General features: G+C 44.9%; 1 protein-coding gene across 1 annotated transcript in view; it reads left to right on the top strand.

Moving 5' to 3' along the window:
* The window catches only part of CIMIP7 (ciliary microtubule inner protein 7), a 195316-nt gene extending 177512 nt beyond the window's left edge, over window positions 1–17804 (top strand). The window contains exon 4 of the mRNA XM_078659320.1: window positions 16910–17804. Coding sequence (XP_078515446.1) covers window positions 16910–17656 — 747 coding nt within the window. The 3' untranslated portion in view covers window positions 17657–17804. The remainder of the gene's footprint in view (window positions 1–16909) is intronic.
* Window positions 17805–18631: the final 827 nt, after the last annotated feature.

Raw genomic sequence — 18631 nt, 5'->3', positions numbered from 1 at the left:
GAGGGGGCGTCTTTCCAGGTGTTGCACAAACAAAGTTCTGTACCAGGCCTACCTCCATGGGCTCGTCCTTATGTGGACAGACACGAGCTATGTGGCCATATCCTCCGCAGTTGTAACACTGTGGACCCGGGTTTGGAGGTCTATACAAGAGGGGTGCTGGCAGTAGAGGAGGAGGATCCGCTCTCCGGGGAACAGGAGGTCGGTGGGGTCGGACAGCGTTGATATTCGGTCTGTGGGGGTGTTCATCCCTGCCTCTTGGTGTTTCTTGTGCACGACTATATGCACTCGCGATCTCCACCGCGGTGTCCAGGGTGAGGTGTGCGTGTTGCCGTACCCAACGTTGGGTGGCCGGATGTAGGGAGGCCAGGAATTGTTCCAAATAGACTTTAGCTAGGATGTCTTCTTTTGTGGAGGTATCCGGGCGTAGCCAACGATTCGCGAGGTCCTTAATGCGGAAGGACAGGGCCCTGGGGGTTTCCTGTGGCCCTTCCTTGGCTTGGCGTAGTTTCACCCTGTAGGTCTCATCGTCTATGCCCAGCCTCTCTAGTATACATCTCTTGATATCTGCGTATGGCGTGTTGCCCTGTATATTGGCTTGCTGATACGCAGCCTGGAGGTCTCCGGTCAGTAGCGGACCCAAATATTGACCCCATCGGTCCACTGTCCATGAGGCGGCCTGAGCTAACCTTTCAAAGTTCGTAAAAAAGTAGTCCGGATCGTCCCCCGGAACATACTTTTGTAGCACCACTGATGGGAGGGAGGTTATGGGTCGTTGTTGCTGTTGTCCAATGACGTCCGTCAGTTTACCCATGGCCTGGTCATGGGCATCCCCTTGGCCCTTTAGGACGTCGTGAAGTTGTCCCCTATCTTCCTCGGCGGTTTTCAAGAAGCGCTCCATTAGCTTGCCCAACATCTCCTGGGACTCCGCCATTTTCTGTACGATGGCCTCCATGCTTCCGGATCCCACTTCTGACACCAGATATGGACGTGGGGGTGTGGCGGACCGGAATACCAAGCGCGGAGGCCGTATGTAGTGGGCAATGTTTGTTTTATTTTATGTCCTTGAGAAACAGGGTAGGTGACAGTCTTGTAACCACAACAAAAAGCAGCTCCTCGGGTAGAAGGATGTGTCCGGTCCGGGACGCGTGGAAAGCTGGGTCTTCCGGAGTACCGGTCTGGGTCGTCCTCGGAGGTTCCGGGAGGGGAAACAAAGAAACAAAACAAAGGAGCCGTTAGTCTCACCGGACTTCGTAGGTCGGACCCTTGTACCAACACCGGGGTATCCGTGAGGGGAAGAAACCGACAGTGAGGAGGGGACGGTAGGGTCGGGGTAGGTATGGGACACAAGACGGGTATTGAGAGCTGGTAGACGTGCTGAGTGGAGGGACGTGAAGGGGACAAAGGGGATTTATCTACAAAGGGGTATGGTGCTTTACAAAATATATACAGTGCTACGGGTGACGGCGTGATCCTACGGACAGGTCTAGACACAAGGGAGTTATTTACACTGCACCTAATGTGCTACAGGGGTGATTCCGATTCACTCACCCGCTCCGCCGCAACTCTCCAAGTTGAGTTGCGGCCACTCCCCAGCAACCTCCTGCGGACACCACCAATCTTCGGACCACTCTTCCTCCTCTTCGGTCGCCTTCTCCTTCGCCACTCCGGTCGGGGTCTCCTGCCACAAGCTCAATCCGACGCCTGACTGCTTCCTGTTTCCTGCTTTACCAGCGTCCGGGCCTCGCGAAGGGGAGGTACTTCCGGGGTCAGGAGGGTGTGTTTCCGGGCGTCCGCCGTTCCGGATTGGTTCCTGGAACAGAGGACAGAGGGTTGGACGTTTGGTGGGCCGGGTTGTTGCCATGGACGCTCGGGATGCGGTCTCTGCTTTGTACGAGGGTCTGAAGGGACGCGGAGCAAGGACGGTATGGGAGGGCGCCGCATCACAATATCTCTCTGCATTTCAGCAAGAAAAAAACCCCACAGGAGTGCAGAATCTTTGTAGACAGGTCTGCATAAGTTATTACCGTAGGGCCCAATTCACAGAACTAACTTAAGACAAAATCCTAAACTTACTACTTTTGGTATTCACAGAAGGCATTTAGCAGTAGTAAAGTTAGGATTTTGTCTTAAGTTTGACTTAAGACAAACTTAAGACAGACTTAAGACAGACTTAAGACAGACTTAAGACAAACTTAAGACAGACTTAAGACAAAAGACAGGCTTAAGACAAATTTAAGACAAATTTAAGACAAATTTAAGACAAACTTAAGACGGACTTAAGACAGACTTAAGTTAGACTTTTGTCTTAAGTCCATCTTAAGTTTGTCTTAAGTCAAACTTTAGACACAATACTAACTTTACTACTACTAAATGCCTTCTGTGAATACCAAAAGTAGTAAGTTTATGATTTTGTCCTAAGTTAGTTCTGTGAATCTGCCCTGTAGATGATCTACAAAGCTTCTTTTCCAGGACTTGGCATGGCTGACACCTGGAAATTTAGAAGTATGGCACACCTACTCCTAGAAGAACTTTAGTAAATTGGGATAGCGTGACCTCACATAACTGAGGTCTTGCACCATGTGATGAGGCTTTACAGAATGTTGCCTACTGGAATTTTCTGCAGTGTGAATCTCTATATCAGAAGGGCATGCCAAGGCCTGGGCTTTGCTCTTTCTGAGCCAAAACTCAGCTGCGCCCCCTGATCCATCTCAACAAGACCAGCCAGTCTGGGGTAGATTGTGTTCTTGCTTGGAGCTGGCAGCTCTGGCTGAACTCTTCCTGTTGGACCAAGTCTTATTGTTGACCTCATGGTCACAGGTTCATATCCCGGCAGGCAGGTTCACTCAGCCTTTCATTCTTCTGAGGTCGATAACATGAGTACCTTTGAGTGGGGTAACAATAAACATCTGTTATTCAGCACCAAGATACCCTTCTGTGTGAACCTGAGCTTTACAAAAACTCGTTATGTTATGATTGCTTAAGGCTGGTCACTGGTTATAGAGTCACAGTGAGCACAGAAAGTTATGTAGTGGTATATGTTTTTATTGGCATTTCAGGATGACAATGTTATCACAGAACAGTATAACGTTCAAAAATAAATGCAAGAACAATCCCCCCCACCCGCCCCATCCTGCTTCACCTGGACAGGTAGCAAGGACACAAATAGCTTCAAGGAATAGCTCAACGCAAGGACGAGTCGAGGTTATGGGCCCACGTAACCGTTAACAGAGGCGAGATACAGTAGGCACAGACCCGTAATCAAACAGCACACAAAATGATGGACTGGTATGCAGCCCAAAGTAAATACCAAGCAGATGTTGTTTGAAACATTCCGCCATCACTTTCTTTGTTTTCGAAGTGTGATTCTCTAGGTGTTACAGGTATGACCAAACGTGGGTCCGGTGCTCATTGTGCAATAAGATTGAAGTTGCTCAACGCTGATGAGGCTCACCAAGGCCGAAACGTGTCTGAGTTTGCTTGCTTTCTCATTTATATTCAAGGTGGCCTGTCAGTTCAGGCTAGACTGACTCAGCCGGATGTGAATAGGATTAGTCTCTATCAGGCACATGCATCAAAGCTTTTTGCGATCGCAAACGGTGCAATTCGCAAAAATTGGCCGTTTGCAATCGCAAAATTAGCTTTTGCAATGCATCAAGGGTCAAGGTCCTCGCAATTTGAGAATTCCAATTAATTGCGAGTTCTCAAATTGCGATTGCATTTAAGGAATCGCAAATTGAGATTCCTTAAATGCAATGCAGTAAAGTAAAATAAATTGCGATTTCGTTAATAGGGGGTTAAAATTACCATGCAGTTGAACTTCATGGTAATTTGCAAAAACTTTGAAAAATGCACTAAAGTGGCATGTGTGTGTGGAAGATGTACTCATATGCAGATTTCAGGGGTGCAGCAGGGTGTCCTTTTGACACCCTGGCACCCTTGAAATTGCATTCTCAATTTGTGATTCTCTAATTGAGAATCGTAAATTGAGAATGGGGGAACATCTTTTACAACACAACTTTTACCACGCAGTGCCTTTACGATGCAACTTTTACAACGCAAACCATTACAACGCATTGCGCTGGGGGGCGCTCTAGGATAGGGAATAGGTTTAATGTACTATCCAACACCTTCCCTACTATCCACGGGGACTGGAGTTTGAATAGTAAATTAAACAATTCACTATCCAGCGCCCCAAAGCACTATGCGCTGTAAAGGCATGCGTTGTAAAAACCGCGTTGTAAAGGCATGCGATGTAAAAGCATGCGTTGTAATGTCATATATCCTTGAGAATGTCTTCCCATTCATTCCTATGGGCCTCTAGACCCATAGGAATGAATGGGGAGGTATTCCTTAATTGCGACTCACAATTAAGGAATGTTTAGAAATCTCTATTTTTTAAGCGATTTCTACATGCATAGACTTTTGCGATTCCTTAATTGCGATTCCTTAAAAATCGCAATTAAGGAATAGCAAAAGCCAACATTGATGCATGTGCCTGTAAGTGAGGTGGCATAATGACTAAAAGGGATGATGAATTGGAATGCAGTCTAGAGTGATTGCCAGTGGTTGCGATTATTTCCACTCATCACGTTTTGTTTTTGTCTTCTGAGTTGCGGCTTTCTTCCGAGACCTCTCCATGGTGCTGAAATTATTGGTCGTAGAGGTCTTTACATGCTGCACTTTCAGGGATGGGAACCAATGTCCTGCCTGGATGGATGAAAGTGGCCTTCAGCTGTTGGACATTTGGATGACGTGGATAGCAGGTTGAATGGCTAGCCTGAGTCTTGAGGTCTGGAGTTGTTGGCAGGTGTCTTGCACACTCATGTGTGTGCACACATTCACACACACACACAGACACACACACACACACACACACTCATTTGCACATGCACACACACACAGACACACACATGCACACACACCGACACATGCACACACACACACACACACACACATTCACACGTCCAGACACACACACACACACACACATTCACACGTCCAGACACACACACACACACTCATTTGCACATGCACACACACACATGCACACACACCGACACATACACACACACACACACATTCACATGTCCAGACACATGCACACAGACACACACACATGCACACACAGACATTCACACGTCCAGACACATGCACACAGACACACACACACACACACACACACACACACTTTCACACGCCCAGACACATGCACACACACACACATGCACACACAGACATTCACACGTCCAGACACATGCACACAGACACACACACACACATGCACACACAGACATTCAATCTGTCTTTGTTTTCAGCAAAAGTGCTGTGCAATAGTAAGGTGTATTTGCTGGGCTCCCTCCCTCTGTGCTATGGCTGGAAACAGATGTGATCATGAAAGCGGGGTCCCTGCTTAATGTGTAGAGTCATTAAAAAGTAGGCTTTTAGCATAAGGAAGGAATACATACACCAATATCCACCACTCTTGGTCTTATTTCACCTGATTCCACCACATGGACACTGATGAGTTCCAGAGCCTAGCCCACTGTATTAAAAAGCGTTGAATGTACCAATGTGTCCATGTACCCGTGATCAGCCACTGGCTTCAAACAAGTTCTTTCCTCCTTCACCGATTCATCAAATGTGATTAATTCTGCTTTGCAATCTATAGTTGTTAAAGATCTTCTTAAACATGCTTTCACATCCTCTGAGGACATCCAGAAGCAAGACGGGGAGAGGAGTTGGCCTAACGGCTAGGGCGGTCAACCTCGAATCGGGGGAACTTGGGGCCATATTATCGAGAAAGGGCGATACATTATTGCAGCTTTTATCGGCAGGAAACTGCCACTAAGGCGGCGATAATGGGCTTGATAATTTGTCCTTGTGAATTCCCATAGAAGCCCAGGTTAACACCAGAACCTGGGCTGCTGTGGGAATTCACAAGGCCATATTATCAAGCCCATTATCGCAGTTTTAGCGGCAGTTTCCTGCCGATAAAAGCGGCGATAATGTATCCCCCTTTCTTGATAATATGGCCCTGGGTTCGAGTCTTGGTATTGACGCTGAACATCCTGTGATTCTGGGCAAATCACTTAATCTCCCCGTGCCTAACAAAAATTAATGTGTCCTCTTGTTACGCAACTGGTGCTAAGTAAAGCGATCTGATACCAGATTCGGGTCAAGTTCGCGCTATATAAAACTCTGCAAAATAAGAAGACAACTGATCCATCTCTTCAACCGGAACTTATATAAAATGTGGCTCTGCCTTGTTCCCTATCTGATTAAATGTCCATCATAACTCTCTAACTAAGCTTACCCAATGTTTATGGCTTCTTTAACATTGGATGCAATGCAATTGATTATATCCGGTGCTTAATTTGAGCCAGCGGTTGTGGGTGGGACCCATCAATACTCACTTTTGGTCACCAGGACTTATTTTTCTACCATCAAACTTTGACCCAGAACAAGAAAGAGAAAGGCTGAAAAAGTGGAAGAGATGATACAGAAAATGACACAAATGGTGGCAGAGAGAGAAGGTAGGAATGAAAGAAAACCCAGAAAATATTATTTTTAGAAATTACGCACTGCTTACACCTCTATGATGACAAAGCTGAAATCATGCATTTCAATAAGTGAACCCATCCTTTTTATTCCCTGCATGGCCAAACAAAGTCGGCTCTCACCCTTCTCCAGTGTCCCAAGCATGAAACCCTGGTGTGAAGTTTGGCTACGAGCTCCCATTCTCGTCACAAATCAGCTCAATTATCAAAACAGCTTTTTTTCACCGACGACAACTGAAAGGGAATCTCTTCCTCCAGAAATTCGCCTTGGTACCTGCAGTTATTCAGTCCCACCATGACACTGTAACAGGCTGCATACAAGGCTCCATAAACATATCCCTCACAAAATATCAACAAGTACAAAAGTTGGCTGTTTGATTGTAGGGCTGAAACTCTACAGTTATAGACAAGACGGGCCCGATTAACAGAACTAACTTAAGACAAAATCCTAAACTTACTACCATGTTGGTATTCACAGAAGGCACTTACTCATTTTGGTATTCACAGAAGGCACTTACTCATTTCAGTATTCACAGAAGTTAGGAGCCCTAACTTTAGGACTCCTAAAAGCCTTCTGTGAATACCGAAAGTCTTAAAATTAGGATTTTTCTCAGTTTTTTCTCAGTTTTACTACTCCTAAACTGAGAAAAATCCTAACTTTAAGACTTTCGGTATTCACAGAAGGCATTGAGGAGTCCTAAAGTTAGGACTCCTAACTTCTGTGAATACCGAAATGAGTAAGTGCCTTCTGTGAATACCAAAATGGTAGTAAGTTTAGGATTCTGTCTTACGTTAGTTCTGTGAATCGGGCCCGACGCCCTTCAAAACCATCTGCAGTTTCCACAAAGCTCTACACGACCGCTTTCCTAAATACATCTCAAACTTTTTTGCTTCATATCTACTGTTACAAAACCTCAAATCCACCAACTGAGGTCTGCTGACTTCCCAGCGAGTCAAATAGAAAAGGTTCGGACGGCGATCCCTTCAGCACCAGAAATCATGGTGGATCTATCTACCCACCGCCTGACCCATCCCCCCCTTAAGACTTGAAAGTTACTACATCAAATTCAGGAAATCCCTGGCGATACACATTGGCATTTGGTTAGCCTCGCCGTCAGAGTCTAATTGTCCAGCTGTCTATTATTCCTACTGGTCAGATGCCTGAGGCCGGTTTGCCCTTCTCACTGGGCTGAAATTACATCATATCTAAGGCGTTGCCATCAATATTGCATTATGAGCTCATTAGATTTCATTTTTCTTGACCATTCATGTTCACTCTCTCTCGTGCTCTGAAATCACAAGTAGCACGTAATAAGAACTATAAATAAAGTAAAATAAATCTCTGCCGTCCTTACTATGCTCATAGAAAGGGAGGTGACATCAGCTCCAAGAATATGCAGGAGTTCAACCACCTTCTCCACAACCCCCAGTCAGGATTCAGACCTCAAGGTTGACTACATCAACCTTGGAGGATGATAAAAATCACTCCATTCCCAGTTTGTGACAGCGTTGATGAAACCATTGTACTGAAAAGGCTGGAGGTATGAGTAGATATAACTGAACCCTCTCTTTCATGGATACAGCTGTTAGCAAGTGCAGTCAAGAGAAGAGCACAGAGTAGGTTAAATCATCTACACACCCTGCGGCTTGTGACGTATGTAACGATCACCCCTCTCACGTCATGTCCGTATCTACATACACTAGGATACCAGATACTCGCGCTATGAATATCGTCTTCAAAAATGTGTCCTAATTGTTGTTCACAAAAATGTTGCACCCACCATGTTGTTAATAAAAGAAAATCTACACCCAATAAAGCAATATTTTTCTAGACAAAATTTTGGCCACATTGATTGTCACAATATTTTTGTTATTGATCTTCTGACATATAAACCCTATGGGGCCCGATTCACAGAACTAACTTAAGACAAAATCCTAAACTACTACTTTTGGTATTCACAGAAGGTAGGATTTTGTCTTAAGTTTGTCTTAAGCCATACTTAAGACAGACTTACGTTAGGATTTTGTCTTAAGTCTGTCTTAAGTCTGTCCTAAGTGTGTCTTAAGACAAACTTAAGACAAAATCCTAACTTCTGTGAATACCAAAAGTAGTAAGTGTAGGATTTTGTCTTAAGTTAGTTCTGTGAATCGGCCCCTGTATATGTACTTTGCCACATCTACTAGACCAACCCCAAATGTGCTTCCAAGTGTAGGCTGGCAGTGCACAAGATCACTTCCAGCTACAAACACATGTGACAACTCACCTAACTTTATATTTTATGCAAACCATGTTCCTTTCTAGTTGAAGGAAAACTTTCTGTGCATGAACGGAGCCAAAACTGAGATCCTGGTTATGGGAGGAACTGAGTTTGTCATTATGGTGCTACAATGGTTTTCATCTTTCCTACATCACAGATTACGCAGAGTCAAGTCAAACCACTCTCTCTCCCAGCACTCTCCTGTGCTCATGGGGGTCCCCCAAGGGTCTGCATTATCTCCCATCCTCTTTCACCTTTTCTTGGAACCTCTTGCAAACTATCTAAATTCCATAGACATTATCTTCCACATGTATGCCACATGTATGCGGACGACACACAACTATATCTGAAAATCTCATCCCCGGAAAACATCACCTCACTCAATACTACCCTAATGTTTACTCAAAACTGGTTAACAGAGAACTATTTCCTTCTCAACACTTCCATACCGGAATTCCTGCTCATCTCCCCTCCAAACCACATCCCCAAGCTAGACCGCTGGCTGAGTCACCTCGCTGCTTTCAACTGCACTCCTCTCATCGTAGCCAAGTCTCTCGGACACATCATGGACAAGCATCTGAACATGGAAAATCATACAAGCAATTTATGCAAATGAGCAAACCACTTGTTGAGGTCTCTCAGAAATATCAAACCTTTCCTTCCTCTAAATGATTTCAAGCAGGTGGTCCAAGCGCTTGTCTTGCCGAGGCTAGACTGTGGCAGTGCTACCCTCTGTGGCCTTCCCAAATACGCCCTGGCTCCACTAAGGGCCTCACTGAACGCTGTGGCTAGACTAGTTACAGACACCAAACGCAACAGACATATGTCCCCAGTCCTGAAATCCTGCAAATGGATGCCCTGCGAAGCACACATTCACTTAAAGATTGCTGTTCTTATGCATAAAGCCCTTCACTTCAACACACCTACGTACCTGTCGCAAAAACTTAAACTATCCTGTGGTGGTAGAGCCTCAAGAAGCTCCTCTACCTTCCTCCTGAAACCAATCATCCTTAACAAAAAAGAGAAGTTGTCACCGAGCCTTCTCCGGCGCTGCCCCTAAGATATGGAACTCTCTTCCACCGGAAGTACGCAGAATCTCCTCATAAACGTCATTCAAAGTGGAACCTAAAAGATTCCTAATTAACAAATTCTTACCCTAACAGGGATAGACTCATGTGCCCCATGACATTGTTCCTATTACCATTGCACTTCCATCTGACATGGCTCCCCTTACTGCATACTTTGACTCCCCCTTGTTGCCCGCCTACACCTGTTTATTGCATTACCCTCCTGGGTGCAATTGTACTGTATTATGTGACCATTCCTGGTATATTTCGTCTCCCTCCTACTTGATATGGATATTGCCTTTTGTCCTTCCTCTCATGATATTGTAAAGTGCTCTGATATCCCTCGGGATTTTGTTCGTGCTCTATAAAACTTTATCAATAAATAAATAAATTATCATTCAACTGCGCCCTCAGGCCGTGGAACTCTGCCTCTAGCACCCTGAAATACAGAATTAAAGAGATTTTTATTAAACTCAGATCTTTGCTTCAATCCTCAGATCAATGCACACATTGCTCCAACCAAACAATCTTTCCAAAAAGGGGATTGGCAATACACATCCCATAGATCATGTAACTGGAACGGTTCCCACTACTGGGGCCACAGGGTGTAGGCAAGTGCAAACAGAGGGGCAGCTTTCTGATGATAAAATCACAGTGCATTTCCAGGCCCAGGAGCATTTTGGTTAGCATGTCTGGCGTCTTTTGGTTCCCATGTCCGCCTTCAGAGCGATATGTGGCCCAGGCAGGCAGTTTGTGACACTTGACAGCAATGTTTGGGACAAGCAAGACTTGATACAGTCCTTTCCACCTGGGTTGGAGTGCTGATACCCACTGGTGGATCTTGATATGGACTCAGTCACTGGACTGTCGATCATGGCAGGCATCAATCAGGGTCGTGGTCAATGCAGAATGAACCTAAGAGCGGGAGTTGTTGAACCTGGATCAGTTTTCCTCATTCACATAATCAGATAAACGCAAATCAAGCCCAGTGGAGACACAATAGGTGAAGCTGGAAGAGCCACTGATCTGCCGAATAAAATTTCATGCAGACTCGACCTACTCTAGGGTTAGCTCAAAGTGACCATAAGCTGAGGTAAGGCTTTGGGGCACTTGAGCTCAGGCTCTTCACATATTGTAATTCAGTTATACCTATCAACGTTCCTTGAGGATTCAAGGTAGCATGTACTATGAAAATGTTGAAGCCCAAAAGCTTTGCAGAGTTCATGAGCTACAGTAGACACAAAGTGAATTTCTTTGTCACTTCTGATTTTGAGTGGCATGCCAAATGTAGAAAACTCTTGTAGTAGTCTCTTCGCTACAGTAAATAGGTAAGCATTGATCCTTCCAGAAAACACACACAATAATACGAGTGCATATATGCGCCCCAGATCTCCATTGTTCTGCTTTTCTCCGGAAAGTGATTCGATGACTGCCTGTCTCTCCATGGCTATTGTAGTGGGATCAGGTTTCGCTCTACTCTCTGGCACGCGGAGAGTCGTCTGCCATCGATTTCTCCCTTGAGAAGCTCCTAGGTATCTTTGCTCCACATTCTCTTCTAGGGTGCGCTCGATTCCAAGGATCCAACATGTCTCTTGCAGTGATCGGAGTTGGTGCAGTTTCCCTCCCCAATGGAAGATCAATAAAAATGGGTGGCACCATGATTATGCTATTCCCCGATTCCTCAGGTATGAAGTGGCTGGTCTAAAATCTCTCCTTTTCTGCATCGTGATCATTGCTAGGTCTTGATACAGAGACGGAGTATGACCTCGGAATGTAAGGGGTTGCTTGTCTCTCACTTTCTGTAGAATCTGTTCTTTCAACTTGACGTCCAAGAGATAGGGCAGAATATACAGGGTGGAGCAGTGGAGCATCGCTGGAGGCCTACCCTATGTGCCCGCTATGTCTTTATTCCTGCACAAGGTGTAGTCTCCAAAATGTCACTGAAAAGGTCTTTTAGATAGAGGTAGATGTCCAAGCCTTCCGCTTGTGAGGGTACACCCTTTATTTGGATGTTGTTCCTCCTAGAGAGATTTTCGAGGTCTTCAGTGTGTGCTTGAAGATCTATTTGTTGCTCCCGCAATGGGATCACCTCCTGTTGCAGCTATTCCACCTCCTCTCCTCTCTACCGCCATCTAGGGTATGCTCCTGATCCTCGATGCTCGCTACTCTTTCCCCTAATGTATCTGTATCATGTCTAATTTCTTTATTATCTCCCCTCTGATGCTCAGCAGGTCATCTGGAAGCGTAGAGAACAAGGCCTCCATGAATGAGCGTGTGACTGATTCTTCTGTTGTTTCTGTATCTTGCCCCGGCAGGTTGCCAGTCAAACTTTGGTCTTCTCCTCCTGTTGCGCCGGGTATCTTGGTCAGCATTTCTTTCAGGGTTCTCTATTTCTTCCCCTAGCCAAAGCCATACCCACAGCTACTGATCGCCAGGTCTTTACCACTGGGTTATCTTGTATTTGGTCCCCCTACCGTTGTCTATGAGGTGGGGGAGTATTGAGGTTGTGTTTGGGCTAAAGTGTGTCAGTTCCAGCTGAGTGTGCCCTAAGAGTTTTGTTTTCCAGGGTAGCAGTCAAGGTCCAAGTGATCTAGAAAACAGTGTTTTGCTCTTCCCCAGGTTATTGGCCTCAAAGTGTTGGATCGACTTGTTTCTTGCTGTGGCGGGATGCCCTTGGAATGACACGGATCCCGCCCCGCCAACATGTGTGACCGTGGTCTGGCTAACTTTTATCAGTTAAAGAGCGGACCATGTAGTATAGATGATCTTGAGGTTGGGGCTATGTATGCCCTGCTCACCACTCCAGACCTACAATTCCCTACAGAGCTCATCAAGAGATAGCTCAGGGGGTTATTGTCTCTCGCTCTCCAGCAATGTCTCTCAACCCTTTTGTGGGGGATGTACGTTGTTACAACGCATGCTTTTACTACGCATGCCTTTACAACGCAGGATTTACAACGCAAGTCGTTACAACGACTTGCGTTGGGGGGGTGCTGGATAGTGAATAGTTTAATTTACTATTTCAACTCCAGTCCCCGTGGATAGTAGGGAAGGTGTTGGATAGTAAATTAAACTATTACCTATCCTAGAGTGCCCGCCAGCGCAATTCGTTGTAATGACTTGTGTTGTAAATCCTGCATTGTAAAGGCACTGCGTAGTAAAAGTTGCATCGTAAAGGATATTTCCCTTTTGTGGGTGTCGTGGTTGTGAGGTGGAAACACCCTTCGCTCACTTCCTTCTGTTGACTCTGCTGCCCACTATTGGACTGCGTTCCCTTTGCCTCACCCGCTTTGGGTTGGTTCTAGTGACTCGCGCTCCTCTCCCTGGTAGCCGCACAATGGGAGAGGAGTCTGTCTTAAGTCTGTCTTAAGTCTGTCTTAAGTCTGTCTTAAGTTTGTCTTAAGTTTGTCTTAAGTTTGTCTTAAGTTTCTCTTAAGTCAAACTTAAGACAAAATCCTAACTTTACTACTACTAACTGCCTCTGTGAATACCAAAAGTAGTACGTTTAGGATTTTGTCTTAAGTTAGTTCTGTGAATCGGCTCTCTGTGCAGCCAATGAGCCTTCAAGATGTTTGTCATCAGCTTGAGATATGGGAGACTATCTTTTTCCCTTTGCAATGGAAGTTCAGACTGCATTCGCCATCTTACCATTGAGGGAAGGGACAGCCCAACCACTGTGATCTGTGGATATTGATTTTGAAACCAGAAGCCTCTCCGAAGCGTTGCAGCTTTTTTCACGCCACTGGTACGGACGTCTTGAGCTAGGATAGAATTGGCATACATGCACAGTTGTGTCCCCTTTGTCCAGTTGTCACTTCACTAATGACTACACTAGGCCTCATGGCTATGGCATGGGGCTCTGTAAAAAGCATAAAGAGGGGGGGAGTGGTCAGCAGGCATCCCTGCCTCGTCCTCCTCCCTAGTCATAATTGAAGTTGTCAGTGAGCTGGATACATACCTCTGATCCTGGGCTGGGGATTGCAGAATCTGCTGAAAACCCACCCATAGCTACCAACTCACACATATTGACCCCCATAACAAGGTCTGCCAGTGAGAAGCCTATATCACACGGTGACAGTGAAAACTAGCTGAAAACTGCTGTAGATAATGGTTTTGCAACTCTTTTTCTGAGGCTTTGAGCTGCCGATGTCCATTAAGATGTGAAAACACCCCAGGACATCAGCACCACTATGTAAAAGTACTTCATTAATCGGCAGTTTAGTTCAGGTTCCTCTGGATTGAAACACAGCATCACAGCTTGCCTGCAGCTTCTTATTCCCTTTTCGTTCCATTTTAATCATAATAAGGCACGCCTTATGTCCAACAGGTTTGGGCAAATGCAGATTATGTGTTTTAGTCCTCTTTACCTATCCCGCAGAGGCGGCAGGACTATTCTCCATCTCTCCTTCTCCAGGGTGTAGGTTTTGTGTGCTGCAGAGTAGTGTGTATAATCTCGCTCATCTGGGTGCAATGTGCGCCGAAATATAAATACCAAAGGATATAATGGGATTTACATTTTGGCAATGGGATATCCCTCACTGTTGTGACAGAGCAATCCATCCGACAAGATCTGAATCAGGCCATTAATTAGATTTCCTTCACTAAAAGTGAACAGAGGCCCACAGAAGAGATATGAGTTCGGGTGTATGATGTTACAACGCATACTTTTACAACGCCTACCTTTACAACGCGGTTTTTACAACGCATACCATTACAACGCATAATGCTTTTAGGCGCTGGATAGTGAATAGTTTAATTTACTATTCCAACTCCAGTCCCCGTGGATAGTAGGGAAGGTTATTGGATAGTAAATTAACCTATTCCCTATCCTAGAGCGCCCCCCAGAGCAATGCGTTGTAATAGTTTGCGTTGTAAAAGTTGCGTTGTAATGGTAGTTCGTTGTAAAAGTTTCGTTGTAAAGGTTGTTTACCTATGAGTTCATACTGGAGTGAGCTGAGAGGATAGCAGGAAAGAGAAATAATTACGAATAAGCAGCGTAAAGGAGCGAACTGGTATCTTGATGGTCCCCCAAGAGACAACCACCAGGAGTTCCCAGTAGTTAAAGACATTGGTTCTACATGTTAACTTCAACTCCAACGTGAGGATGGTGATTCATAGTAAGTCCTCATGCTCAAAGTTGTTGATATCACACACTGTTGTTTACCTCTCGCTGCTCATTAGTGGAAGGGCATTCAATAAGTAAATATAGCTCAAAATCCGATGACTTTGAAAGGCGAGGAAAGCCTCAAGGTTGATTTTGGTTCCATTGCGGCATCTGTTGCTAAATATGAATCAGACAAGAGGCTCACGGAAAGAGGATTTCTGCGGACGCCTTGGGTAGAAGACGGCGGGCCGATTCACAGAACTAACTTAAGACAAAATCCTAAACTTACTACTTTTGGTATTCACAGAAGGCATTTAATAGTAGTAAAGTTTGGATTTTTCTTAAGTTTGACTTAAGACAAACTTGAGACAAACTTAAGACAGACTTAAGACAGACTTAAGTGAGGATTTTGTCTTAAGTTTGTCTTAAGTCTGTCAAGTCTGTCTTAAGTTTGTCTTAAGTTTGTCTTAAGTCAAACTTAAGAAAAAATCCTAACTTTACTACTACTAAATACTTTCTGTGAATACCAAAAGTAGTACGTTTAGGATTTTGTCTTAAGTCTGTCTTAAGTCTGTCTTAAGTTTGTCTTAAGTTTGTCTTAAGTCAAACTTAAGAAATAATCCTAACTTTACTACTACTAAATGCTTTCTGTGAATACCAAAAGTAGTATGTTTAGGATTTTGTCTTAAGTTAGTTCTGTGAATCGGCCCTGATGGGTTTAACTTTAGCTGGTGTGACTGCCTTATGATGAGAAAGTGAATCGATGGCCCTTGGTAAGACTTTGTCTGCAAAAACCCAAAAAACAGGACTTTTTGTGGTTGCTTTAACATAACGTGTATTTGCAAAGCACACGTTTACCCAGAAGGGTATTTTAGTGCTGAATAACAGATGTTTATTGTTACCCCACTCAACGGTATTCATTTTATCGACCTCAGAAGGATGGAAGGCTGAGTAGACCCACCGGGATTTGAACCTGTGACCATGAGGTCAAACACAGGCTCCTCCAGTGGACCTATTAGTCCATTAACACCCCAGACCTGGCTTTTTAAACTAACAAAAATCTGTGCAATAGCCGTACCTTGTCCTGTTGTGTTACACAGGTTGTGCTGTTCACCAGTCCATGTGTGTAGCCTGTTTGTGAAATACCCTCATGGGTGGGGTTTGGGTCAGAGGAGTGTATGTGGAGGCAGCACACCAACGTAGCCGGATATCATGGGTTTTGCACATGAGCCTTCAAATGTATAACTGAAGTGCAATGTGGAGCCGAGATGACGTCATATCCGGAACTAAGCTTCTGATGGGTGAGCCATGTCTAAAGGCAGGGTGGAAGAAATAAAGAATGTTGCCAGAATAAAAAGGAACTTGTAATGTATGTGTCTGGATTGAAAATGCGTGAATTAGAAGATTTACAAGCCCCGTATGCCACATTTGCACCGCCGTTTTGTGACGCACGGGAGGCTCAAAGCCAGCGCCATGCTGCGGGGTATTTACAATGTGACACATGTGTAAAGCCCTGCGCCACATGTGGAATGCCCCTTCATCGCAAAGTGCTGCGTGTAAAGGGGCCATATTTACATGGAGAGAAAAAGTCACGCAGGGTGGCATTTCCTCTCCTTGTAAATATGGAGGAGCCACCTGTACGTCACAAAAAGGGGTGGCGCAGGGGGCTTGTAAATCTGCCCCTGAATATTTTACTCAACTGAGTAAATACAAAAGACATGGGTTGAAGGGAGGTCTGTGCCTCCCTTTCTAGGAATATACAGCACTACACATTGCAAACTCCATCATGATAATTCAGCAATTACTTTTGCAACATAGTCTTTAATAGAATTGAATTAGGACCCATTCTGGGTCAAGTGGAACAGTAGGTTGTCTGCATTTGCTATTTACATTTGTTAATATGTGTGTTTCTACTTTTTAAAGGGCACTATAACACCGAGCATCGCTCCAAAGCCCCGACACACTTTCAACTTCCTTGAGTGGGGTCCTCTGCAAGAAGAATTAAAGCGTCAGCGACCTCCTTTTAGCACATATCAGTACGATTTCTGGAAACTAGGCGATTACACAACTGACAAAAAGATACCGCAACTCTTAGTTCCTCGCCTTTCCATGGGCAAGCCCTTGAAGCGTACACCAAGCACGATTTACCAGCACTCGTACAAGAGACATCCCATCAGTCTCACGGACAATCTCAGCAGGGCTGGCCAAGTGACTCCTCTGAAAGACTTGGCCTGTGTGAAACAACGTCAGTCTCCTCTGAAAGACAACACTTGTGCAACTCAACAGTCTTCTGTGGAAGACTACACTTGCCCTCCCCAGCAAGAGTCTCCTGTGCAAGACTACAACTGTGCTACCCAACAGGAGCCTCATGTGGAGGACTACAGCTGTGCGGCTCAACGAGACCCTTCTTTGAAGGACTACAGCTGTTCTACCCCGCAAGAGTCTCCACCAAAAGACCTCTGCGCTACCCCACAAAAGTCGCCGGTGAAAGATTACGTCTGTGCTACCCAACGAGAGCCTCCTGTGAAAGACTACGGCTGTGCTCCTCATACCCTTCCACACAGAAACAAGAGGATCATGTCTGCACCGTTGTCTCGGATAACCGTATCCGACTGTCTTATTTGGCCTAATTTAGATGTGGGGAAAACAAGAGGCCTTCCACCAAAATAGTTCCACTTGCCACCAGGATGATTGCCTTAGACGCAACTTGCCATCGCCGTCTATGTCACTTAATTGTATAATTATTTGCACATAAAGCTCTCAAAATATGGTTCAAAAAATGTATTTCTAACAATAAATAAGTGTAGCAAATGAATAAGTCAATCAATGTTGATTAATGTGCCCCAGTTGGCTTTCTCACACAATATGACTGCCACTCTACTGTTCACAATACCCAATTTCCTTCCACTCTTAACAAGCATGACCGTAATTGGTCTCTTGGTTTGGGTTACCTTTGCTGTCATATTTATCTATTTATAACTTGTGCCTGTTTCTTTCTGGTACTAGTGCTTTCCTATGGTGTTACACATTCTGCTCCACTGGCCACATCTCTTGCTGTTTCTACCTTTAATTCCATTTTTTGTGTGACTTCTTGCCTCTCTCCATCATTTTTCCTATTTCACTCAGATGTCCTTTGACCACTTTAACCATTTTTACTTTCATCCTTCCCTTTGGCCCTTCCTCTGAGAAGTCTTTCTTCCAGCCCACCAGGAGCACCTCCTCCTGCCCTCCTCAATATTTCTTCAATTCCTCCAATTGATCCTTCTCCCACTCTACAGTCTGTTCTTTCATCCTTCCAGCAACCCCTTCAACTGTTCATCTTTACATTCCTTCCACCAGTGGGCCCTCTTCCTAATTCTCCACATCTTCCCTTACATTTATTGTGTTGGCATCTGTTGCTGCTCTCCCGTTTCTACTCAATCATCCTGTCTCTTCCTCATTCCCTCTTCATGATTACCTTTTACATGGCAGGACCAGAAACTGCTTAAGTGGTTGCTAATTCCTAGATTTGGGTACCTTTATTGCTTGCTCATCAGTGCTCCAAAAAACAAGGCACCCCTTTTTCTGCCTATGTGCAACCTTGCATATCCACCCATGTGTATTCAAACCTACATCTCATAGGATCCGGGAATAACTTACTAGAGA

Source organism: Lissotriton helveticus, chromosome 9, assembly GCF_964261635.1.
Source record: "Lissotriton helveticus chromosome 9, aLisHel1.1, whole genome shotgun sequence".
Taxonomy (NCBI): Eukaryota; Metazoa; Chordata; class Amphibia; order Caudata; family Salamandridae; genus Lissotriton; species Lissotriton helveticus.
Note: the sequence above shows the minus strand (reverse complement) of the source record. Positions and strands in the feature narration are given on the sequence as shown.